The sequence below is a fragment of the Gavialis gangeticus genome, unplaced genomic scaffold (genome assembly GCF_001723915.1).
Source record: "Gavialis gangeticus isolate Ggan-Ray unplaced genomic scaffold, GavGan_comp1, whole genome shotgun sequence".
Taxonomy (NCBI): Eukaryota; Metazoa; Chordata; order Crocodylia; family Gavialidae; genus Gavialis; species Gavialis gangeticus.
Window position 1 is genome coordinate 52,671,593 of NW_017729004.1, and position 26,013 is coordinate 52,697,605.

Sequence of the window (26,013 nt, forward strand, 5' to 3'; positions counted from 1 at the left end):
GGGTTCCGCCCCCTTCCGCAGTGGAAGCGACGCGAGTCGCTTTCTGCCGCTCCCCTCACGCGGCCTAGGCCCCGGCGCCGGCTCCGGCGCAGCATGGTGCGGGCCGCCCGCGCGCTGCTACGGAAGGTCAGTGCGGGCCGGGCCGCGACCCCGGGGGCTGGACGTGAGGGAGCCGCGGGACGGACTTACCTCCAGGCGGGCGTCAGTGGCCACGACATGGCGTGAGCCGCTCGAAGCGGAGCTGGGCGTCCGCTGCCCGTGCGTCTCCGGCAGCACCGCGGTGTCTGGTCCCCAGCCCAGCTCCGCGGGGCTGCCCGAGCCAGGAAGCGCTTTGCCCTGCCGCCCCAGGCCACAGAGGGGTCTGGAGCAGTGGGACAACAAGCCAGGATTTCCCTTGCCCAGCCCCCTGCGGTGGAGGAGCGCGGGGGCAGTAATGAAAGCGAGGTTTCCCCCCCAGCCAGCCCCGTGGCTACCTTTTGTTGTGCAGCTGACTTGACCCCAGTTGTCTTCCTGCCCAGTGCAGGGCGCTGGACTTGGTGATGTTGCCAAGCCCCGTCCTATCTACAATTCTTCTGTCAGGGGTCCACCCTGCAAGGCCTGGATTTGATGCCACACACAACTGATGTGAATCAAACCTGCTGTCTCTTATTAGCCCTGTGTGCAGTACCAGGCAGTGATGAAAGCAAAGGTTTCCCTTAGTAGAAAGTGCAGAGATCTGGAGTGAGGGGGTCTTGCATACTGGGGTCCTGAACTGGTTATTGCCACAGTGGTTCTTGTTATTAACCTTTCTGTGTCCAGAGGCCGTGGAAACAGTATATGTTTAAGCAGTGATTAAAAGACTAATGAAAGACTTCATGTTATTTGTTAGTATGGCAACTTTGTAGATAATCTGAGAGTCCATGTGAAAGGAGGCACTGGCGGAATGGGCTACCCTCATTTCGGTGGAGAAGGAGGGAGAGGCGGTGACGTCTGGTTTGTAGCTAGAGAAAAAATTAACTTGATAAGCGTTAAAGCCCGATATCCCAACAAGCGGTTTGTGGCTGGAACTGGAGCCAACAGTAGGTAAGGATGTCACACGTGGTTTGGTGGAAATAGTTTTAATTTGGAGGAAAATACCCATTATATGCTTTTAACCCTGGTTTAACTTGTGATAGTGTAAGAGCACTGAAAGGTGATAAAGGAAAAGATTGCGAAGTTGGTGTGCCTCTGGGAATTACAGTCACTGATGATGATGGAGAAGAGATTGGTAAGAACTTTCTATCCTCTTTTTAAAGCATCTGTATACAAGATGGGTGGCATCTAGAAACTAGCATCTAACAAAAATTTGGCGTGCATCTGACTACTGTTTCTTGTGAGCTGTTTAATCTTAAAAGACAAAACAGACCGATTTCTATGCTTAGACAAATATGTTCAAGAGACGAGAAACACATTGAGGAAACTCCCAATAACTGAGGATCCTTCCAGTAATGTAACTATCGGTCAATTTGTATCATTGGCTAGAGCAGTGTTTCCCAAGCTTTTCCAGCCGAAGGCACACTTACATTAATAAAAATTTTCTGCGGCACATCTGTTACAGATTTTCAGATGTTGGTACCATCGTTGGCACCGGAGGGGGTAGGGGCAGGGAGTCCAGGGTGTAGACAGTCTTTGCTGGTGCTAGATGCCAGTGTTAATGGGACATTTCTGTGCCCTGCATTAGGCAGCCACTGCACCACACTTTCTGGCGAAGATGCCTGTTTTACTTGCCTGGGAGACTAGCAGTGTGGCATAGAATCACAGCATCCTAGAGCTGAGGGGCTGGCAGGGACCTAGCCCAAGCCCTGCCTGTGCAAACCATTCCAGAAAAACCCCATATGCAGAAGTTATGTCATCACCTCTGACACAGCAGCGGGCATCACCCCTGGCACGTAAAGCAGGGGGACTACAGCAGCCAGTGTTCTGCTGCTGCAAAGGTGGTGAATAAATGCTTGAGACACCCCAGGCAGAAGCCATACCCCACTGCAGAGGAAGGCAAACCCCACCCAGTCTGCACCAATCTGAGCAAAGGGTAAAACTCCTTCCTGCCCTCAATACAGTGTTGGTCTGGTCCTAAGCACAGGGGCAAGACCCTCCAGCTAAGATGTTTCAGGGCTGGTGCCAGTAGGAGCATTGGCACAGCTCAATCTAATCCCTACCCCCAGCGTGGCTTCTGCTAGCACGTGGTGCCTCTGGCCTTACAGAGCCTAACGTACTTCTGTAAGAGTCCTGGGTGGGGGGTGCTCAGTGCTGTATGTGGCCTGTACGGCCTCCCCACTTGTCCCACGCTGCCCCGACTTGAGGCAGCACCAGCCTGACCTGCATGTGCTGTGGCCGCTCAGCACCTAGCTTCTTGGCAGGGCTGGGCCTGGCAGCAGCTCCTTCCCCCTCCTCAGGTGATTCCCACTGGTGCCAGGCCTGCCTCCCCGTGTGTTCACATTGGAGCCACACAGCAGCACTGTGCCTCCCAACCCCTGCACGGCCCGAGTCTGGATCCAGCTCTTTTGGGTTTGCTCTGCATCCAGGGCACACAGAGGATCTGAATCAGATTCAGATCCTTTGGATTCTTTCCTAGGCCTCGGTGTGCGACGGGGTGCAAGTTTGAAGGAGCTGAGTCTGACTGAACTGAATCTGATTCGGATCCTTCTTGGGACCTTGATGCGGGATGAGGAGCGGATCCAAATCTGATTCAGTTCATTCACATTCAGTTCTTGCAGCACACCAAGGAACTTTTCATGGCGCACTGGTTGAAAAGCACTGAGCTAGAGTACAAGAAAACAGGAATTAAAGGTTAAAACCAGGTTAGATTTACTCTGAACCACTGATCTTTGGATAACTTGTTTATGTGCTACAAAACATGGTTAGAAGGATGAAGGTCCTTGCTGAATTTCTGCATCTTGAGAGCCGTCTCAACTAAAGTTTAAGACTTACTGGAAATAAGTTGCACAGCAGGCACCTATAATAGATTGTCATTCTCAAATTCAAAATATTTTGATTAATAAATTATTATAGATATGTCTAAAAAAAAGTCTAACATTGACATGTGTAGCTTTTCTTGTTCAAACAACATCCAGCTAACTTCTGCAGTTTTTATAACTTTTGCTATTATATACTTAGGCTAGGCACAGAAGTTGCATGTAAACCAGTTTAAGTGATTGGAAACTGGTTTAAACCTGTAACAGAACAGAAGCACATAAACCACTTTCATAATCACCCAAACTGGTTTATGGAACTTCTGTCCCAGATCCCTTCCCAGTCCAAGTTAACTTGCATTCCTCCAGCATCCCAGGATGCTTTGCAGCCCTAATCTATCCTGCCTTCTCCATTGGAGCAGGGACTGCTTCACCCCTCTGCTCCTTAGCCTGCTTCCTGCCTTCATCTGTCAGCCCATAGGGGCAGGGGAACAGACCACCAGATCCCCTTGGCCAGGGTCTACACAACACATGGGAGGAGGGAAAGCCCCTGTGGTGGGGGCTTTTCAGATCCAGGCAGCCCTCCCCCTCCCCAGGTGCTGATTGCTTCAGCTGCTGCCACAAGAGAGGGAGGAGGAGTCCCCCAGGCTGGGTGCCTGCCCATGTAGCCTAGTGTGGGGGCATCAGGGAGCCCCTGCCTTGGGGGGGCTTCCCCCTGCCCCAGCCCAGAGTAGTCCCAGGGAGCCGAGAGGAATTTTTCCCTTCCCAAACCTTGCCTTAACCGTTGCTGGTCTCAGGCAACTTCAGGAAGCGGAAGGAAATTCTCCTGTTCCTCTGCAGCCAGTTTTGCCTTTGGTGTGAGTCTCAGGCTAACCTAATGCAGGGGAGGAAAGGAATTTCCCACTGCTTCCTAGACTATCCATGAGACTCCAGCAGCTAAGGCAAGGGGCAGGGACTCCCCAGTGCCCCCATGCGGGACTGCAGGGACAGGCACCTGGCTGGGAGGACTGCTTCTCCCGCCCTCCGGTGGCAGCAGCAGAAGCAATCAGCAGCAGGGAAAGGGAAAGTGGGGATTCCTTTCAGCTCCCCAGGGCTGCCTGGGCTGGGGAACGCAGGCTGGGAGAAAACTCCTGAGGAGGAGGCTCCCCCAAGGTGGGTCAGCACCTGGGCAGGGGGCTCCTCAACCCCCTGTGGGGAGACAGCAGGGGGTTGGAAGCATGTACCTGGGGAGCCAGTTGTGGATACTTGGCTGGGCTGGCAATGGCCAGCAGGCTGAGAGAGATAGTCGAGTGCTCCCTGCCTACTGGTCTGGGTCAGTGCAAACCTCCCCCTGCCTTTCCCAATTAAAAACAATGTCAGTTCAGCAGGTTATCAGTTCAACCTATGCAGCTTGGAGGAAGCTGCCAGTTTGAATTGATTCAGCCTCAAGCTTTTTGACTGTCTGTAAAGTAATATTTTGGAAGAGATGGTATTTTAAGCATACAACTGAGTAGCAGGTGTTTCCAAAATACCATACTATTTAAGACTTTTCAAGGGGTGATAGGTTAAGTTTCACTTTAAAGCTAGCAGAATTTAGTGCTGAGAATTTGAATTTTTGGTGCATGCCTGTTTTCTGATTAAAAAAAAAATACATGCGCTGTGACCCTGTACAAGGGGGCTTATATGGAAGCCTTGTAGAATTTCTCTTAGCAGATTTACTTACCAATCAAGATTTGTAACTGTTGCAGAAGAGCTGTATTGTTTTCTGACTGGTGACTTTTTTCAGGACAACTTAATAAAGCAGGAGACAGATTATTGGTAGCTCGTGGTGGTCTTGGTGGTGAGTTGGTTACGAACTTCCAGCCTTCCAAAGGCCAGAAACGAATTGTTCGTCTTGATCTCAAACTTATAGCAGATGTTGGCTTAGTTGGGTGAGTACTGTGGTTTTTGACCGTGTCTGAGAATTAAACACTTAGAATCAAAGGAGGTTGCAAAGAAGTTTTTAAATTTAGGGAAAGGGTGACAGTATGGATAAGTCTTACTATTTAATATTTTAAGAATTCATCATTAGGTGTCATATTTGCTTGGTTTGGTTCTTTGGGGGTTTTTTGCTACGAACATCAATTTTACAGTTATAGTGGATTGGTCATAATGGGTTGAATAGTAGCTAGGCTTAATACATTGGTTTGAATCCAGGTCTAGCTGTTGTTAGTGACAGTGCTAACAAGTGACTGTTCGGGGAGGGGGGGTGAGGATTGTATACAGGTGCAAATGGAATTTGGACTCTCAATCCAAGCACTTTGATAGGAGAATTGGAAAGCTTGGGGTTTTTTATGTTTTTAGTCTGGTACTTCTTACTGCGACTGATTAAAAAATAACATTTTTTTAATTTGTTTCTTAAGGCAGACCCAAGAAGTGTTTAACACAGTAAAAGTATGCTAGTGCTGTTTATTTACCATAAATTAGTTGTGTTCTATTTTCTGTTTACAATGATTTGCCTGGAAAATTTGAAGGATGCATTTTCAGAAAGGCACTTTTAACTTAAAATAGGCCAATCCATTTACTTATGATGCTTGGAAACTTGAGTATAGGATGGTGGTTTTACTTTAGGTTACCTGATGGTATCACGTGGAAATATTTTTTTTTGTACTTACGTTTTATAACAGTGGTTGTGGGGGGGAGTTTCTAATAAAACCTAATTTTAAATCGTATTTTGAGTTGCTAGTTTCCGTTTAAGAGCATAGAAAGAATCAGTGAGTTTTCTGTTCTGTTATCTTGCCCAGATTGAGTCAACCTCAAATATTCTGTTACTGCTTGTACTTTGATCTTTTTTGAGTTTGTTACTCCTAGTCGTTAATATAATAAAGTGGTTTGCCATTAGATCAGACTAAAAAAAATCATGTTGTTTTGAGAGAAGGTTGTCAGGGCTGGGTACAGATTGTGATGTATAAGAGAGGTTGAAATTTTAATTTCAAAGAGATCATATTTTTCCTCTGGAAATATACCACTTTGTGGAAGAAATGGAAAGAGTAATATTTTGACATGTCTCTTGGGGTTCTTCCAACATTGGAAAACATTATTATTATTATTTATTTGCTTTTTAGAATCAAATCCTGTCCTATCCAGATGATCAGAGCAGCTTAAAATAAATCAGCAACTTACAGATAGGATTCCCTCAAACAATACCCCAAAACCCAAGAACTCCAGTTTTTCCTGCTCCCTACCACCTCCTCTCTAGTGCCCCCAAATAGCTGTACTTAGCCTGACTGTCTGTAATTAGCCCATGAGTTAGATCTATTTTCTGAGAGGCAAGGATTTCTCAGGGTGATATCTTGTATTGGACCAACTACATAGTTGGTCTAAAGTTAGACAAGCTTTTGAATGTAGACATTCTTCATCAAGCCAGTGATCAGTGACCTGACGCAGAATGTTTTGTATTTGAAAGATTGTGTAATTTTGGACAAACTATGTAGCTGAGTTAATAAAAGATATGGCCCTAAGAAATCCTTACCTCTCGCAGAATTTCTGGGCCATCATGCTTACATCACTCTTGCCCTACTGTTACTTTCTAATTCATTCATTGTTAACAGACTTGTTTAAGTTAGTTCTGACTTCAGGATGCTTATGGATTTTGTCATCTTCAGATTATGGGCTTAATTACTCCAGTACTCCCGTACTAAAAGCAATAGTAGCTCAGGTCTAATTGAAGGTGGTATTTGATTTATAGGTTCTTTTTATTGCTGAAGTGTTCATCTGTCAGTGGTTCTACATTGAATTTTCAGGGCTTTTAGCTAGACAGAACATTTTATTTAAAAAAAATAGCAACAGGATGTAGAAATTGGACACACGCAAACCTAGAATCTCTCATGCTCTCTTTCTTCCAAGTTACATTGGAGAAACTTCCTTTACAGTTATTACATCTAGAATGGAATATTCTCTTATGATTTTCCCCACAGGTGTAAGAAACAGTGGTTAAAAGAATATTCTAATATCATACCATAATTTAGGTTTACTGTAAACAAGTTCATTTAACAGATTTCAGGAAGTCTTATTTTGTCTGTGCTGTACATAAATTGTAATTGGTTCAAATTTGTAAAAAAAGAAACCATGTAAAATTCTAGTATGGTAAATGCAATAGGCACTGTACCAATAGTTATCATCTCAAAGGGCTTTGCAGTCTAAACAGTATTGACTTTAGATAAGAATTTGAGATCTTTACGTTAGGCATTCAGGAGTACAGAAAAATGATAAAAGTTTGTTTTATTAAGTTGATGCATCAGTGCATATATTAAGGTATAACATATAGCGAATAACTATTTATAAATATGAACTTCCTTCTAGATTTCCAAATGCAGGAAAATCCTCCTTGTTAAGCAAGATTTCTCATGCCAAACCTCAGATTGCAGATTATGCATGTAAGTACAGTCTGTTTCATTGCTTTTTATGTTGGTTAAGAACATATGGTGTTTCTTATGACTTGATTGCACACTTTCAAAAAGAAAAGGGGAGTGTGGGGGGGGGAGGTTTCCAAAAGGTAGATGAATACACATGTTGCCTATTGAGGATCAGGAGATTTTAAAGTAATAAGAGTGTCATAGAGTTATAGCTTAGGGCATGTCTGTGGTTCTAGGCAGCAATAGAATAACTAGAGGTGGGTGAAGAGGGGCCAGGTAGCAGGGGGGACAGGGGGATTGATGGGAGGAAGTAGCACAGAATGGAGGCAAGGGTTCACCAAGATGGACTCGGCTGTGCTGCTGCTCCAGGAGTTACAGGCTTCCGCTTTGTGGATTGGATCAAGGATCCAGGCAGTGATGTAGGGGGGCTCTTGGGTCCTGATGGCTATGTGCTCAGGAAAAGGAGAGAGCAGAGACAGCCCCCACCAACAAATTATGAATTTTATATCTTTGCCGTGATTGGCACTTAACTTCTTGGCTGCCAGGACTCTAGGGCCCTCTTGCCTCTACCCCCGGGACCTGGACATCAGCCCAAGACCATAGCTGCAGAGGGCACAAATCTTACCAGATATGGCTCTGGTCCTTTCCCCACCCATGAGTGCCCAGGGCAATGAAGAAGCTTGCTATATAGCAACAGACTAAGACACGCACATGTGCTAACTCCTAACTGGAAGCAGCATAGCCCTGTACAGTCAACTCCCTCTTTTTCCATAAGCATTGCATGTGGAAGTAGAGTTGCCACTGGTAAATCATACAGTAAAACAACACTTGTCTTCCATTACACTCCAGTCCCTCCAAAAGTTGTACTTATTTGTCAGATCATATTGCTGTCAGTTTTGTTGTAGAATTTCCATTAAGCAGTAGTAAGATGTTTAAGCAAATGCAGTAGTGCCTGCCTGCTGCTGCTTCTCTCTGTTTGCTTACTGCTCATCAGATACGAAGGAAACAGGCAGAATAATTTACCATCTAACATCACTTCCATGTGGGATTATAAGACCTTCTTCTGCCAGTCATATGGATGGGATTAATTGGTGGCAAGGGGGCCATTCCCATTATTTCACAACACCCCCCCCACACCAAACTAGTCAGAGCCTTTAAAAACTAGTTTACTATGTGCATGGTGACTTTACCTGTAAGACTTTACTTAGGGAGGGGGTGGGGGTGGGATGACAGTTTTGTAAATCCAAAAACTGCAGATTTGTTATCTTTTACCTCTCGATTCCAGTCTCATCAGTTTTTGGACCCAGTCTTTATTTTAGTTCCATCTGCCTTTTTAAATGTCAGTTCTATCCAACTGAGAAAAGACAGCAACAAAAACAAGCAGAATTGCTGTGAGACACTTTACCTCACATTTTGTATTTGTACATCAGTGTCGTGTAAGCTCTTTGCAATCCTTAAAAGCTTGGTGGAAGCAATGTGAAAGGCTATAAACACCGTGGCTGCATTTTACCACTGACCTCTCAAAATTGACAGCAGCAAAGGGGAGACGGAAGAAAAAAGGAATAGTCACCGTGAAAAGAATGGGGGAAAAGTTGGTGGGTTAAACCATAAAAAAAGTGGCATTAATTATTAACAATATTTTGGTTCATATTTGAACCTGCATATCTGTTACTGAGCAGTAAAAATCACTACAATGTCATTTTATCTTTCATTGTACAATAATTAAACTAGAGAAAATGTTACAGGAATAAGAGTAATTGATTCCAAAAAATAAGGCATGAAGATTTTGTATTAAAAACTGAATGTAACAAAGTTTTTTGTTTTTGTTTTTGGGTTTTTTTACTTCCTGCTCCAGTTACAACAGTAAAACCTGAACTTGGAAAGATTATATATCCAGATTTTAAACAGGTTGGTATAGAAAGTCCCTTTCTAGATGTTACACATAGGGTATAGCTGACTAGTTAAATGTCTGTAGTGCTCCAAACCTATCAGTTCTTCTACTGTAGTGGAACCTAATTCTGGAACATAACCTTAAATTAACTGGGGGTTTTTTCCATTTTCTTGTGAGAGAAAATTCTTGTAGTTTTTAACTGTGTGAAATTAGGAACTCTTTCACCCTCCCCAATAGAATCCTGGTTCTTTCTGTTTACAAAGTGTTAGAATTTACTAATAGTCTAGCATCTAAATCCAGTCAGCTTTCCTGTTCCACCTGCACATCTAACAAATGAGTGCTTTTAAGTTGTTCAGTATTTACTAGGAATATATTACCTACCCAGAATCTGAAAAAAAAACAACCTAAAAACTCTGTCCTGAGTTTGGGTTTCTTTGGAAAACAGTAGAAATATATGGGTTTGTTTTCAATATAAAACTAATAGTTTCTGTAGTATTTTGCCCTAGAAATGTGAAGTAACACTTCTTGACATTTTTGTTGAATAAAAATAAAAGGAAAGATACTTTTTTTTTACCTTGCAGCCTTGTATAATCAGAGGAGAAAAACTTGCTATGTACTACACATCTGAGTATCTGAACACCAGTGCCTTATGTCCCTGTATTAAAATCAGTGTAACATCACTTATATTTGCTATATATGTATATTGTACATATGTATATGTATATTCCTTGTCCTGCAAGAAATTCCCAGTGACCTCAGGAGAATATTCAGGATCTTGCAGGATTAGACCATAGATAATTTGACGATGACACCCAAGGGGTATATGTGACTCTTGCATCTCCATGTGCTTTTTTTTATAGTAAGATAAGATTTGTCTAAAATATTACATAGAATGTCTGTTCACACGTTTGGGTTTTGTATGTTAGAGAAATACTAGGAAAGCAGAGAATTTTGATTCTGAGTTGTTTGGTTGCATGAAATATAAAACTGAAGCAGCTGTAGAGGAAACCACCATCTTACTTCAAGCAAAATATGTTTGTTTATATCTTTTTTCATATGCTACTGTTAATATTTAAAGGATAGTATTTTTCTGATTGATCTAAAGAAAACCTTTATGCTGTTCCTATGGAACTTGTTAATCCTAAATAGTTGATGAATGTGTGGTGGGAGTTTGACATCATGACTAACCACTTCATTTGTTTGTTTTCTTGTGCGTTGATTAAAATGCTTTAGAAAACTGAGGTAATCAGGCCAACACCCCTGCCCAAGATTTTGAAGGTGTGTAGGAATTCAATGCATTCCCCAAATTAGGACTATATAAATCTCTGATGGGATCTCAAAGCTGTGAATGGGAGCTAGGGTCTACCATTCATGTGCACAACTCACAATCGGAATTAATGGTAAAATGTGTCCCTTAATTGAAAGAGAAAATTGGCAACTTCTAAGAAGAGGAGAAATCTGAAATAGCCTAAACCGTTGCAACAGATAATGGAATAGTTTTTAACCCTGGAAAAGAGGGGCCTTCTGGAAATCAGTAACCATTACTCTGTGGCATATCTTTCTCCACTGAATACCCAGGGACAGCTTTTAGTACCCAAAACTGTCTGTCACTAAATTCAGCAGGAACTTCTCATTCATTCTGTATTTTTTTTTCCATTTTTCTAAAACTGATACAGCGCTAATCCCTGTTTCTTTTCACTCACAGATGCTCAGTTGGTCTCTACATTCCTTTATTCCTCCCATAGTTTAAATACATAGGTTATGTAAATAAAAATATACAAATACATAGTTAATGTCTCTACTGGCCAGAGGCTAGCATGATGGATGAGCAGGAGTTTGCTTACCAGCAAAGTGCCTTATAGAAGGCCAGTCCCATAGTTCTGGGGTTGGGGAGAAGAGTAGGATGCTGAGAGTCCTAGCATATATTAGCCTTGGGACCTTCTCAACATTCAGCCCTTAGATCAGCCTTTTGGTTTGTCTGTATTGCAGGGCATCTGCTATCAGACAGCTGTTGCTACAGGGGAGCCCAACGGAGAATGTTTCCTTTTGCACAGGCAGAAGCAGTTCCAGTACAGTAGCTGAATTGTGAAGGACCCCAGTGCATTTTGGTAGGCACCAGCTGCTCAAGCAGGCTGCAGCTGCTGGTAGAAAATCTGGGCACATCTGCCTGTGTTTTCTGGCAGGGTTCCCATGGTAGGAGAATTGTATCACTTACAGAGTAGATATTGCTCTCCCACCAGAATGAGAGCTCTCCGTCATAGGGATCTGTGCACACTTACAGTGGATATATTTGCAGTTTGGCTGACACAACATACATTCTGCTGGCAAAGCTACTGTAGCCCAGGCCTCTGGCTAATAAGGGTTGAGTAGTTTTGCAGCCCCTATATTCCTGACTTCTGGACTGGAAGATGAATCTTTTGCTTCCTCTGCTTGCTTGTTCCCTTCTAAAGCCCTGTGACTGAACCATTTTCCAGATGGTGGGGAGTGGAGGGGTCATTTATCTCCTGCCTATCTAAGACAACAGACAAAAGAGCATCTGGCACATATTTCTGATGGAGCTTGACATGTTCTCAAGCAGCAGTAGTGTGAAAATAACAAGAGTCTTGTCTGCTTTGACACTTAACCAAACAGTTAATTTTAGCTTGAGAAAAAAATGAGTTTGCCCACAGACCCTGGAGGACAGTTCTGTCTAAATTCACATTTCGAAAAGTATCTCTGCAACTGTAAGGAACATACTTTGTTTTCTAGTCTAGTAGCATTTTTAGTCCAGTCTGGACTAGTGGCCTAATCTTCCTACTTTCTAGAGAGCTTCTCTTCTCTAGTGATAAATGAATTTTGCAAGACCTTGCTGAAATATTAATACTTCATTTTCTAAGTTGCTGAGAAGTAGCATCAGAAGTGATGTTTCTGCAATTTCTTCGTTTAAATCAGACTTATTTTAAATGTGTTGCAAAGGCTTGTAGATATTGCCAGTGAATAAGGAATAAATAGCTGAAAAAGCGTTGTCTCAGAGGTATTTGTGGGATACCTATTTTATTTTTTCTCACGAATATAGATATGTCTGGAGTATTGACCATTTTAAAAATCTTACTGGGTACTGTTTTCCCTCTGAGTATCTTCACTTCTTGTGTTCCTAGATCTCAGTAGCTGATCTTCCAGGATTGATTGAAGGTGCTCATGTAAACAGGGGAATGGGTCATAAATTTCTCAAGCATGTAGAAAGAACCAAACAACTTCTCTTTGTTGTAAGTAATTATATTAACGTCAATGGCTGCTCGAATTTAGCTTGTGAATCTGTTTAACCATTTCTCTGTATTTAGCCTACTTGCTCTTTTTGGCACTGGTAAGGATTCACTTAGAGTAAGCATCCAATTTTGCACCCCACGCTTCAAGAAGAATGTGGAAAGAGTCCAGTGGAGAGCAAAAAATACTATTAGATACCTGGAAAGTATGATTTATGAGAAAAGGCTGAAAGAGCTAGGATTATTTGGTCTGGAGAAGAGTGGGGGGAGAGGAGGGAGATTTGATAACATTCTTCAACTGCCTGAGGGACAGTTATGGAGATGATGAAGATAGCCTTTTCTCTGTGGCTGTAGGGGATAGAACTGGGAGCAATGATGTTAAAGTGAAGCAGAGGAAATTTAGATTAGCAATTAGAAAGACCTTTCTGATTTTGTGGGTGGTCAGTTATTGGAACAGCCTACCTAAAGAGGTTCCAGAATCTCTGTCCCTGGACATTTTCAAGAACTGGTTAGACAGACACTTGGCTAGGATAGTTTGTTTTAGGGATTGTCTTGAGCAGGGTCTGGACTAGGGGACTTTATGAGGTCCCTTTCAGACTTATTTTCTTATCCTATAAAACTTATGATCCTGCAAGGCTAAATACGATGATTCTTAACCAGGATGCAGCAGTGCCACAGGATGTGCTGTGCAGTATTAGCAGTGTTGGATGTGCAAACATGATTCACAAGATAAACCCAGATTTCAAATACAAATCTCTAAAATTAAAATTATTTTGACCTGTTGTGGTCTTTCTGAGTTCTTTGCAGCAGGAAAACTGCTCTGTTGTTTTTCTACAGTCAAAAAACAAGTGAAAAATAAGATGTAGCATTTTGTGAAGGCACCTTACATCTAATGAGAGATGCCTTGAATCTAAAAATGGTTGGGAACCACTGTCTTAATGTAACCAGCTTTCAGGGAAAAATATTTATTGCTGTTCTCGTGTTTTATGGTAAACATATAATTTAACATAGTGTGTATTATGGAAATCTAAATAAACTGATGGTTATTAATGTAATGAATGCTATTGCAAGTTTATTAAAGATTGCAGGGGGCTGCACTTAACCCCAGTGACCCAGATGGTCCCTTCTACTCCTATGTTTCTTTTGTGGATTAAAATTCCCATAAAAAAGTATTCTTGGGCCTGGGTTTTTTAGACAATGGTAGGACTTGTGGAGAGGGAGTTCCTTTGTAACTCTATCTTTCTTTTTAGGTTGATGTCTCTGGCTTTCGGCTCTCTCTTAAAACTATGTTCAGAACAGCTTTTGAATCTATTCTGCTTCTTACAAAGGTAATTTCCTATCCCCATAAATAGTAATGGTGTATCCTGCCAAGGAAGAGTACTGGATACTTCTTGTTTGAAATCTTAAAGCTAGGGACAGATATTACACACAAACCGGTTTAAGTGATCAGAAACTGGTTTAAGGCTGTAACAGAACAGATGTTCAGTGCACATAAACCAGTTTGAGAATAGCTGAAACTGGTTTGAGATAAACCTGGTTGAATGTAGTATCAACTGATTTGGCTCAAATTGTATCTTTTCACTCACATACGTGACTGTTAGTTTTCTGAGGAATGGAAATGAGTATGCTGCTAAACCCTAGGCATCAGGTCCATTAGGTCACAAAATTGGTCCCAAGAGCCTGTTCAGTCTTCAGCTTTGCAGAAACCATTCCCTGTTGGGGACTAGTTCTGGATCTCATGCCTTATTCTGTTATGAGTTTTCATCATCACGTATGATTTTTAAATAATATATTTAAAGATGATATTGCACTTGTACTGATTTTTTTCTTTCCCAAGTCCTGTAACTTGTTTTCTGTGTTAGCATATGTTAATGTATGTTTCCTTGCTGTGTGATTTTTTTTTGCATTTTTAATATCTTTGGTACAGAAGAGGGTCTTGTACATTTTTAAATTTAAGAATATGGAAGATAGCCAAAACTTTCCCTTCTTTTAAAAAGTTGTCGTAGACTTTGTTTGCTGAAAGTTTTCAGAACTGTAACAAAATAGGAATAAATGTTTTGTATGTGTCCTAATGTAGATATGAATAAAAAGAACAAAGCTGTCCATCATCATTATGAGAAATGAGTCAGAATTGTATATGGTGCATATCTACAGTGAATGCATGTAAACAAGATGAGCGTGTCTACACAAGCAATTAATGTGACTGAAAATACTCCAGCTCAATTTGAGCCCGAGTAAACTAATTTGAATGTCACAGTCTACACATGCATTTAAGCACAGTAATTTACTACGCTGCCAGATAGTCTCATCAGTTACAAGTAATATCTGGCAGCACAGCAAATTAGTCTGTTACACCCTAATTGTCACGCCTGTGTAGACAGTGACACTTTACTTCACAGCAAGTTAATCTGCTGCACAGTAAAGGGTCTCATGTAGACATGCCCACTGAGTTTAAATGAACATCTGGTTCTTTTATCAAACTACTCATGTGCTTCAGGTCAATGTACTAAAGTAAATTTCACTGCCTAGTCAGTAGTGTGATGGCCTTTCAGTTGATTGGGAGGGAGAAAAGAAAACTAAAAAGTATTTTTAAAGTGAAAAAAAATCTTACAAATGCAAATTAACCTTTACTTTAAGGAGCTAGAGTTATACAATGAGAAACTTCAGACAAAGCCTGCTCTTCTTGCTGTGAATAAAATGGACTTGCCTAATGCACAGGATAACCTGCATGAACTTCTGAAACAGTTACAGAAGCCTGAAGGTAAACTAAACTAATATACTGCAGCTTTTTTTTTAAGTGACCCACTTAATCAAATTGTAAACAAGTTGATTGTAAGTATTTTCAGAAGTATCTGCTACCTGATGATAAGCTGAGTAGTAGAATAGGCAAAAAGAGTCTTCATTTTTCTGCAATATTTAAATCAATTTAATTAATGTTGCTCAGTTTACACCTTTGCTAGTTAACAACTTCCGATGACAAGGAGATTATTTAAATAGCACAAATGGAAATATTAGGTGCTGACTTATTAATTTTATACAAACAAAAAATAAGTGTCCTTACCAACTTTCCTTCCTTTTGCTTTCCCTTTGGAATCACAGAACAGCAGAATACACTGGTATTTCTCAAACCAAGTGACCAAGAAACAAGTGCAGATTGGGGAGGGAGATAAGTGTTGGAAAGCAAAAGACTCAGAAATTTGGAAAGGTTTTTTTGTCCTGAGATTCTCTATAAACTAATGCAAACCAGTTCCTCTTGGATGCAAATCAGTCCTTGGAAGGTGTCAATTAGACAAAACAGTACCACTGAAAAAGATTTCTTCTTTTAAGGAGAGAATGGTGACCACTAGCTCTTAAACTAATACCTTCCCCCCTCTGATATATACTGTATATATTGCACAGTAACAACATTAAGAAGTTCTTCTTTTTTGCCTGCCTTTAGACATTTCTGGGATGTCTGGTTAGAACCTGAGTACAAGTGTTCAGAAGCAACATGTAAACTAGAAAACCTTACACAATTCAATAAATGCTATCAATATACTAACATAACTGCAGTATGTGCTGAATCCATATACAATTTTTATTGTCTAGTACATAAAAAAAAACTTGTGTAAGCACAAGTAAACCTCACATACCACAAAAATGTGTATTTTATTCACTGAACATACATTTATAAGTGACAACAGTTGTATGGAAAGAAATACGTTCATATAGATGTATGGTGGAATCCTTATGGGAGCTCCACAGACAGAGGAAAAGTCATTAGCTTCTTTGTCTGTGTAGGAAGAGTAAAAGGAACCTAAATGTTCAGTTTTTTTGAAAGAGAAACCCCCCCCTGCACAGATGGCTCCAAAGGATCTGCTTGAAATCCCAGTTACATACGGGACATTTTGTAGTCAGGGTTGGGTTACCCTGGTGTGGAGATTTGGGCAGCTACTTATAAGCTTGCTTTGTCTTGGGCCTTCATGGGTAATAGGCTGCAGTGGGATGACAACATCCTAGCAGATCAACCTTGAATTGGGAGAGCACAAGGGTGGCTTCTGACTTCCTTAGTCCCCCCGTGTCCTCTGTGCTCAGAAGCAAAGATCAGAATCATATCCTGAGGGGAGAAAAACATACTTTTAATGCAAAGAAAAACATACTTTTAACTGCAGTTACTAGAACTTGTGTTCTAGGGCATTCCTGTCTGTCTTAAATTTGGTATGTTTTAAAATAAATGTTTTACATGTATATATTGCAGTTGCAGGGGCATGTCTATATGTTCATTAATGTGTTTTAGGTAACGTGCATTAGATCTAGTACTAGATCCATTGTGAGATACGAGAAGAATGCACATTAGCCTATTTTAATGCACATTAGCTAAAGAGCACGTTTTTTTGTGATGCTTTAATGTGCAGTAAAATACAGGCAGTCCTCGGACTTACGACACAGTTGGTTCCTGAACACCGTGTCCTAAGTCAAAATGTTGCGACTCTGAACTGATTTTCCCATAGGAACAATGTTATAAATGGGGGATTGGTTCCTGAACCAAGCCCAATACCGTATTTTCACCAAAAATAACCCAGAATTTTGTACTCAATCAATTATAGATGAGTAATATAGCTACATTAGTGTATTTATATTGTAAATAGCAGTCATACTGATTTAGAAGGACTTCTCTGAGGTGATTTTGCTGGACTTTTTGAAGGGTTCTTGGCTGGAGTCTTCTCAGGAGTCTTGGCTGCAGATTCTTCTGGGGTCTTGTCTGCTTTCTTAAAGAAAGTGTCCAAAGAAGTTTGGACAGATGTTCTCCAGGGAGATGGGCGACACAGCGAACTTGCTGTCTGGTGTGGCGTGGCATCAGATCAAGCATCGTAAAGTCGAAACTGATGTCAAAGTCAAAACCGTGTCAATTTGTAAATGTCATAAGTGCTGTTCGTTGTAACTCAAAACATCTTAAGTTGAGGACTGCCTGTAGGCTAGTGTTAATTAAAGTACACATGTAGACGTGCCCCCTTGTGAACAGCTTTATGCTCATTTAGCCTAAAATATCCATCTAAAGTGCAGTTAGTGAAGATTTTTGCTTTATAAAGAAATACTGTGCACTAACCATAAGTGTGTTGGGGTTTGTTTTTTTTAAGACTTTTTCTACTTGCTGCAGAAAGAGATGATTCCACAGAGCACCATAGAGTTTAAAGATATAATCCCCATCTCAACATTTACTGGAGAAGGAATTGAAGAACTGAAAACCTGTATAAGAAACTCACTAGATGAAGAAACAGAGAAAGAGAATGAAGAATATCACAAAAAGAAACTTCACATTTTGCAGGCTTTGGAAGTATAGCAGATAATTAAATGCTGGAATTCATTCTTTGGTGGATGTTGGTTTAATTTTTGGACTTCTGATTAGATGCCAAATCTATATGTTGACAAGAGTGTACTCGGCCATCATGAAATGGAACTTGACTTCATTGTTCCCTGAACCCATGCCAGTATGGTTTGAACTCTTACCCTGTCATAAAAGCAAACCTGAAAAGTCTAATCTGGCACATATATTGTGAGGAATACATTTAATTTTAAAACATTTCCTAACATTGTGAAGATTTAAACAATATAGTGCAGTGATATATAGTGAATTTTCTTCGAAACAAATGCATAATTCTTCATACACATGGTCTTGGTTTTTTTCTTAATCATAATGAATGCTTACAAGCTTTTTGCACACTCAAGCTTTGAAGAAGAATTCTTAAAATAAAGGCATTGCTTGGCCTATGGGCTAAGATACAGCAATCACTATTCATTTAGCATTAAGAAACAAATGCGTTTTTTTTTCCTAAAGCATTTTAGCTTTAGAAGATAAGTGCAGGATGATGACTTATGCCGTGTATGCACCTATGCTTTGGCTTCCTATTTTATAATTGCTAATTCTTTTTCAGAAGTGAAGAATCTGCAAATCTGATTCAGTGCAGAACATCTAAATACTAAAGGGATATAATATATTTTAAAAATGTTTCCTAGGTGAAGTATATAGTTATGACCCCAGATCTTTTCATTCCATCTCCTCTCTACCCTGTTGACAAGGTCAGCTCAACTGTCAGCCTGTGAGGGATTCAGTTGCAGCCTTGGTCTCCCACTTAGGTGCCACTGCCCCTCATTGCTCTATCTGCAGCTGGGGTCTCCAGGCTCTCTCTCCCTCTGGCTTCCCCTACCCTGCTCAGGGGATGTGGCAGTGCAGCATGGCACAGCCTGGGGTGCTGTGGGAGCCTATGGCCTGGGGTGCCCAAGAGATGCGGCGTAGTGGAAGATCCCTTGGCCAGGGAGCTGAGCTGAGGTAGAGTGCCTGCGTACACAGTGCAGCAGGGAAGAGTAAGAGAGGAACCACAGGAGTATGCAGTGCAGTGGCAGGAGGGGGAGGTGGCGCAGGAATGTGCAGTGCACCCAGGGGTTGGGGTCCACAGGAGCATGCAGTGCAAGAGATTGGGGAGCTGCTGGGTTGCATGCAGTGCAGTGGGGGTCATACTGTGCATTCCCGAGGACCCAGAGCCCTGCTGGTACAGCCTGTGTCTACTTAAAAGTTGGAAAACCTGGGTCTAGAGTGTTTGGCTGCTGCGTAGAGCGGAGGTAGGCAGTGAGTTGCACCCTGGTTCTATGCTGGCTGCAGCCTTTACAGTTGGGCTTCACAAGCTTTTCTGAATTTTGCCAAGTAGATGATAAAAATCCTAGCACTGTCTGAGGAAAAGAGCAGAAACATGATAATATGCTGCAATAACCTAGGAGATGGTTGCTCTGGTTTCATATTTCCTGGGGACTCCTGGTTCTCTGGGGGGAAGTTCAGCATGAGGACATGAGCAATTCCTCAGTGCACAGAGCATGAAGTGTAGGATCTGTTCTCTATCCTTTGCACAGAAATAAGTTTGTATTATTTGGGTGCCTTTTATGAACTGATGAAAATCTGATGAAGTGTAACAGGCTAAAGTCGGTGCATGGAAGAGGAAGACATGCTAAAGGACTTGAATTTTCCATTTCTGTTCATATCTGGCTGCTGCTGCTCTCTACTCAAAGCAGTAATATGTTCTGTAAGATCTAGGCTAATCTTTGTTTTTCAGATGGATAATAAGACTAAGTAAAATATCTAAGGTCATGTTCAGTCTTTAATCAAAACTTCCAGACGCTGCTTATACTAAGGTGTGAGAGAGGATTACATCTGAGCAATGAGTAAACTTCCTTTTCTTGAACAGAACTACTTTTCTCAAGAGTAGTTGATTCAGATTTAGCATAAGGAACGCACACACTAAGTGTTAGTTAAAAAACAACTAAAAGGTCTTCATTGTACATTTTCAAAGTTCCACTATAAAGCAGCCGCAAAGCAAAATCAATATTGGATACATCAGACTAGTATAATGAAAAGAAGTATGCAGATAAAATCCTCCCTCTAAATTTTTTTAAAAGCAATTACTGGGAAGGAAGCAGAGACTAGTCATTGTTACCCAATTCTTTTATCTTTTATATGGATGAAGTTCTTGTTTCTTTCTGATTACCATTTTTGTTGTCAATATTGGGGGTAATAGATGCTCTCAACAGGAATTGAGCACAGTGAGTCAAAGTCTCAGAGCACTTTCTTCATTGCAAAAGAGTATTTTACAGGGGGACCTCATCATGCTCACTGGTTTGCATTCTGCAAAATATGGGAAACAATGACTTCTTGAAGCTATATTTCAAGAAATCTTGGTGAGCCCTATAGGATTTTTGATGTACCTTTGTAGTTTCAAAGCCTTTATCATCAAAATGGAACAAAACCCAGCTGTTTATTGCATTAAATAACTGGAGAAAGAAGTTGCCCGGATTATAATTAGCCATTGGACATTGATTATGTGGGTGGGCCAATCTGCTGTTTTGTATCTTGCATTCTAATTAAAGAGACCTCTACTGTAAAACCTGCTTAGTGCAGTAAACGTCCACATTTTACTGAACCCACTGTGGGAAGGAAAATCCTTTTGCTTTCATTTCAGATCTTGAAATGTTTGGTTTTTTTAAGTCTTTCTGCTAACCTTTCCTTTCCCTGCCAGCTTGGTTGCCACCCTTACAGACAGCAGGACTCCTTTGTAGCTTAACAAGTGCCCTTATGGAAACTGAGGTAGGAGTTGTACATCATTTTTTTGCAATTCAGATTTTTAAAGTGAGGTTTAAAACTGCCTCTCTAGCCAGTTGGCATGGGAAGCAGTGTTTTCTTTTAGAACTGTGTGGTAAAAGAAAACCAACAGGCTCTGACTGATATGGGGAACATCTTATAGCAGGACAGAGCTCTCGAGAGAGCATGCTCAGGTGAGAAAATAGAGAGAAATGCATTGGAGAAACAAGGCCCACTTCAATCCCTGCCTCATGAGTGGCTTGTATTGTGCTTTCAGATGATTTTGGAGGCAGTCCAAGACTTTAGCATCCTTTTCCTGCATTTTATTTCCCTACCCTCCCTTTATTCTCTACTATAAAACACAGGCACAAACTATTGACCCTTTAGGATTTTTATTGTAAGGTTTAAAATGCTCTTTGGTGTTGCTGTTGTGGAAAAGAATTTGAAAATATCACCCCTTTAAAATCTCAGGTATAACAAAGGGAAAGAAAAAAATAACTTGATCTCTAATGGTAGCAGAGCTGGGTTTTTGGGTTTTTTTCTTTTTAAGTGCTGGTACTGGAAAAGAAACCTGGCAGAGATACTCAAATCTGTATGCATAAGAGGTGGCTTCTCCTAGTTTAACGCATGATTTATGACCAACAAAAAGCCTAAATCACTCTTAACAATCCTTGCCTGCTAACAAAGCAGAAGGCAGGGCAGGTTGACACCTTAGGCAATAATAACTGGTTCAGAAAGTCATCAGCTTTCATAGGCAACAACCTACTTCATCAGATGATAATTTTAGCGCTTTATCACATTACGCAACAGTGGGATGGCAGGAATAGGCTGTAGGAGCAGATTCTCAAGGATGTTGCCTGGGAAATGCTGGCAAGAAGGCATTCTGGGAGTTGTAGTCTTTGACAATACAAAGTTAAACACCTTGGGAGAAGCCGGACTACAATCCCAGCATTCTTTGGGAAAAGCCATGACCTCAGGAAAGACTGGGAAAGAAGCAGCAACACCAGCAGCTCCTCACTGTTTGCAAATAAAGTGGTGTGTTCGTGGAAGGTGGTATGTATAATTAGTAATCGTGCTTTCAGGTCATTTACTTGTGTTGCAGCCTTTTCCGTTGGAGATCAGGTGAATTCCGCTGTGTATAGGTAATGGAAAAGGGGGTTGTGTGCGCCCGGGGGGTGAAGCAGCAGAGCAGTGAAAACGGTGTATTTCTACACATCTAAAGAGTGAGATGAAAGCTTAGGTATCTAGATTACCAGAGGGAACCAGGATCTCTCCGTGGCACTGGGTATTTATGTGGAAATGTAACAAAATATGTATTGATGCCCCTTAATACAAGCAGGCTGAGATTGTTCTGATAATTATTTCTTCCTGATTCACATTCTAACCCACACGGCGCTGCCATTTCCAGGGCTGGTTGTAGGCTGTTAACCACAGTTTCCTCATCCCTTCGTTGCTCATAACAGTGGGTGTCTGCATTGTTGTTTTTACACTTTGAAATACGCTCTTTCCTAATCTGGGCTCTCAGCCCTGCTTTATTATGAGTTCTAGGTTTCTTATCCTAGCTGGTACATATTTAGTTTTTGCTGCATTTTTACCTATACACCCATTTACATCTTAGATCATTTGGTAAATTAAATGGACTTGGCTCTGTCTTGAAAATGGTTAACCTACTGAATAACAATGTGCCCTTTAGGCCTATGTCTCTGTACCTGTGATCCATTAACATTACAATTCTTTAGTGGAATCAGAACCCGTGGTAGAGGTGATAGGCAGGGAAGGTTTTTTGGGTAGATGTGATTTCTTTTATTAGACCAACTAGATGTGTGAAATTTCCCCCTAGGAGAAACCTTACAATTGTTGCATTCTCCTATGCCTGAGGAAGAGTGAGTGGGTGTGTGCCCAAAAGCTTGCAAATAAAGAATTTTTTTTGCAAATATCTAGTTGGTCTAATAAAAGATATCACCTCTACCATGAGTTCTGATTCCTTTTGCCTGTAGACCAACATGGCTGCAACCTGTATCCCTGAAAGACAGAAAGAAGAGTTCTGTAGTGGTGAATTTGACTGGCTTTTGCAAGCCTCATATAGTGGGGGTTTGGTTTGGCAGGTTATTTTTTCCTTCTCCACTTTCTAGCATTGTGGCTGAATGCACGTTGCGTACATAAGTTATTCAGCACCCGAAGGTCATGCAGGGTGGGGTTGACTGAATATTGGGGATAGAGCTGGTTGCATACTCCTCACTAAATAATACATCTTAAAAATGGTGTTTGGCACTAAATACATTCTTGGTTTGTTTGGGTTTTTTTGCTTTTTTTTTTTTTTTGCTTTTTACCATCATTCACTCCACTGGATAGATGTCCAAATAACATTGACCTTTTTTAACTAAATATATCAAATAATTTTACCAAATATCTGGCAAGCTCTGTTGAGGGGTTTTTTTCCCCACTATGGATCTTTAAAATATAAGGCCAGAGAAAATCTGATTTTGGAGTGCTCTTAGCTTAGAGCAGTGATCCTCAACCAGGGTGCGAGGGATGCAGTGAGATGCTTTGAAGGTTGTCCACAGGAAGTGTGAGGAAATAAGGGAAGTGAAAGCAGATAAGCAGATAAGGACAGGCTCAGGCTATACCTGCCTGGCCCCTCTGAAAGGAGGCAAGCACTGAAATAAAATTAGTTTTGGAAATAGGGTGATTCTCAATTCACAAAATTATGGAGGGGTGCCTTGAATCTAAAAAGGTTGCACATCACTGGCTTAGAGATTTGTGGGTCAGATACTAAAGAAGGGGGATGTAAAGGGGTCTAACATCACAGCAAATAGAGTGCACGGCTATCCAGACACATGAAGAAATAGTTGTCTTCGCTACAACTTAAAACTAGTTTCTAAGCAACCGGGGTCTTTAGTTGTTCAGGATCAATGTTGTTCAGTCCAACAGTGACTGCCTCGAGTACTTAATATGGTACAAGCTAGTGTGTCTTTCTCTCCCTTATGGAGTCTTTATTTCTTTATTTATTTTTAGTCTAGCAGCTAAATCAAATATGACCCTTGAACCGTTTCTTGATTTTTGTGTCTGGGGTAGGATGGAAACATGTTCATATAGGAGGGCTTTCAATTCTGAATTCGGCTTTCTTTTTTGCTTAAATCCTAAGATTGAACAACAGAAGTGCACGTTAACAGACTTTTAAAATTAAAATATTTATATCTATATATGCATCCTCTATCATAGACTTCCATCACGCCCTTTTTTTTTTTTAAACCACCTTAAGAAACCTGCGCGCCCGTTACAATAACTGCACTCACCCACCCACACCCACCCTCTGCCCTTCCCTAACCCAAACAGTCCCTTAGTCCAAACCCTGATTTGGGGTTTCCCTTCTCAGTTCATTCTCTGTCCTCGTCAATGTCGTTGTCACTTCCGCTGCTGCTGATCCTGTTGTTGTCCTCCTCGCTGTCTCCAGGCCCAGTTGTGTCGTTGTCCCCTTCATTCTCCCTGTCCACTTCTGTTCCCGGGAGGACTGTGAACAGCCTGTGCCACGTGTCCCTTTTCTAGGTGGAGTTGGCTGCATCCTCTCCATCCTCCCACTACTTTCCGGTAGTAGGAGTGGAGTTTGATCTGAAACATTTTAATGCAGTCCATTTGCTCAAGCTTAGTGTGACTGTACATCAGGAGGTTCCTGCATTGCCACAGGGCGCTCCTGATGCAGGATACAAACTGGTCGAAATGGGTTGTCTGGGACCCCTGACGTTTAGTCAGGTGCCCGTATAGCGCCTTCTCCCTTGTCATCAGCCTGACTCCTGTCACTTCCTCAAGGAGCTGACTTACCTTTTCCCATGCTCCCTTGGCATAGGGGCAGAGCCAAAAGAGGTGGTCGATGGCCTCGTTCTTGCCTTGGCAGCTTGTGGTTTAGTAGGAGGCTCTGTGAGCGTGCAGTCAGTTGGGTTCAGGAGCTGTGGTAAAAGTTGTTAGTTTAGGGAGACTGAACATAAAAGTAATATTAAATGTACATAAAGCATATGTTTATAGATACCATTACCATATTCATTTTTTCATGAAAAAAATCTTTAGGTTAACAGCATGACATGGCCACAAACACTTGCAGTTTTGATGTTTTCTCCAGTAGAACAATAGTTCTTCAGTTGTGATCTGCAGAGTTGTTCTGAGAATTAAAATATGTGGGACCAGGGCACTGGGTGTAGTGGTAAAAAAGGGGTCCAGAAAAAGCTATTTCTTTTCCAGTGCAGTCTTTAAATGAAAACATTGGAGAACTGAAGAACAGAACAGTGGCATAATCTACATTCTAGCTGATGGTTTCTACATGCTGCCCCAATGCATCTTGTTTCTATGGATGTGTTATTCTTAATTATTTCAAGGGCATTTTAACACAAAACCTAAAAGAAAGAACAGTTCCCTTTTCTCTTCCCAACCATTAACTCAGAGAAATGTCATGGATTTGGAAAAGTAAAATCCCTCAAATAATGATAGAATTGTTCTTTTAAGTTGTTTGTTGTCTACAGCAATTTTTGCTTCTGCATGATCGCATTCAGCCTGGTCGCCAAGAGTTAATTTGAAACATCCTTTATCCTATGTTCCTGGTGATTAAACTTAAAGGATCTGAACAGCTCTGGTGATATCCGAGAGTTTCCATAGCAGTACAGATTTCTTATGTTGACATGCCTCAGCATCAGGGTGGGAACTGAATAGTCCTTGCACCTAGGGGGAATTAAGTAAAGGTGGAATGGTCCTGGAGAGAGAATCTCTGGGAACAGGGGAACATTTAGGCTATTTGGGGGTTTGGTTTGGTTTTATATAGAAATATAGGCAAATTACAGGACAGTAATGAGCTTGGCCTGTTACTGCTGTGTTTGATGTAGAATAGGAACTCCCCTTATTCCACTTCAGTCGCTTCTGAATTAGTCTATTAATGCTATAAGTGGAATTGCATGAAATTAAGCATAAAATTGACTTTTTCTCATGATATTCTCTTTTCTAGATCCAATAGAACTTTTCTGCTAAGATTTGTCAGATTTTCTCTCATTTGGGTATACTGTTGGTGAGTGTCTATTATTTCTTCTTATGAAGGTAACTAACCTGTTAAGTAGTATCAGGAATTCAAGCCACATCCAACCTAACAGTACTTTCTGGATAGAATAAACGTCTACTGTGTGTGATCCAAGATGACTACTGTACTGAACAGAATGGAGGAGTGAAGTGGTACCTGGAGAATGAAGAAAGTTATTTCCTTATCTCAGATTGGTTTGACTATACTGTGAAGAGGGAAAAAGGGTTAAAGACAGATGCATAGACTGTTTTCCCAGTCAAGAACTGTAGGGTTGTGTGAATAACAGACCTTTTCAGTTTGGCTTGCTGAACTGAAAAATTAAACTGCAGTTTATTAATACATGCATTTACATTATGTTGTGGGGGGAGGGGTTCTATTTCTCATTTAAATGAAAAATGAAATATTTTCCTTTTGGCTTGA

At 41.3% G+C, this 26,013-nt stretch overlaps 1 protein-coding gene across 1 annotated transcript; it reads left to right on the plus strand.

Annotated features, from left to right (window-relative positions):
• Positions 1-63: 63 nt before the first annotated feature.
• GTPBP10 (GTP binding protein 10) lies at positions 64-18,191 on the plus strand. The gene is made up of 10 exons (XM_019508386.1): positions 64-126; positions 869-1,062; positions 1,155-1,246; positions 4,693-4,837; positions 7,248-7,321; positions 9,156-9,208; positions 12,329-12,436; positions 13,684-13,761; positions 15,071-15,194; positions 17,551-18,191. Exons 1-10 carry the CDS (start codon positions 94-96, stop codon positions 17,751-17,753), a joined length of 1,104 nt encoding a protein of 367 aa, XP_019363931.1. The 5' UTR covers positions 64-93; the 3' UTR covers positions 17,754-18,191.
• Positions 18,192-26,013: the final 7,822 nt, after the last annotated feature.

Bases quoted from the DNA above. Each gene is read 5' to 3' on its own strand.
- GTPBP10 (XM_019508386.1), top strand. From the start codon at position 94: ATGGTGCGGGCCGCCCGCGCGCTGCTACGGAAG. The intron at 1,247-4,692 runs GTAAGAACTTTC...GACTTTTTTCAG, and splicing joins TGATGATGGAGAAGAGATTG to GACAACTTAATAAAGCAGGA. The intron at 4,838-7,247 runs GTGAGTACTGTG...ACTTCCTTCTAG, and splicing joins GCAGATGTTGGCTTAGTTGG to ATTTCCAAATGCAGGAAAAT.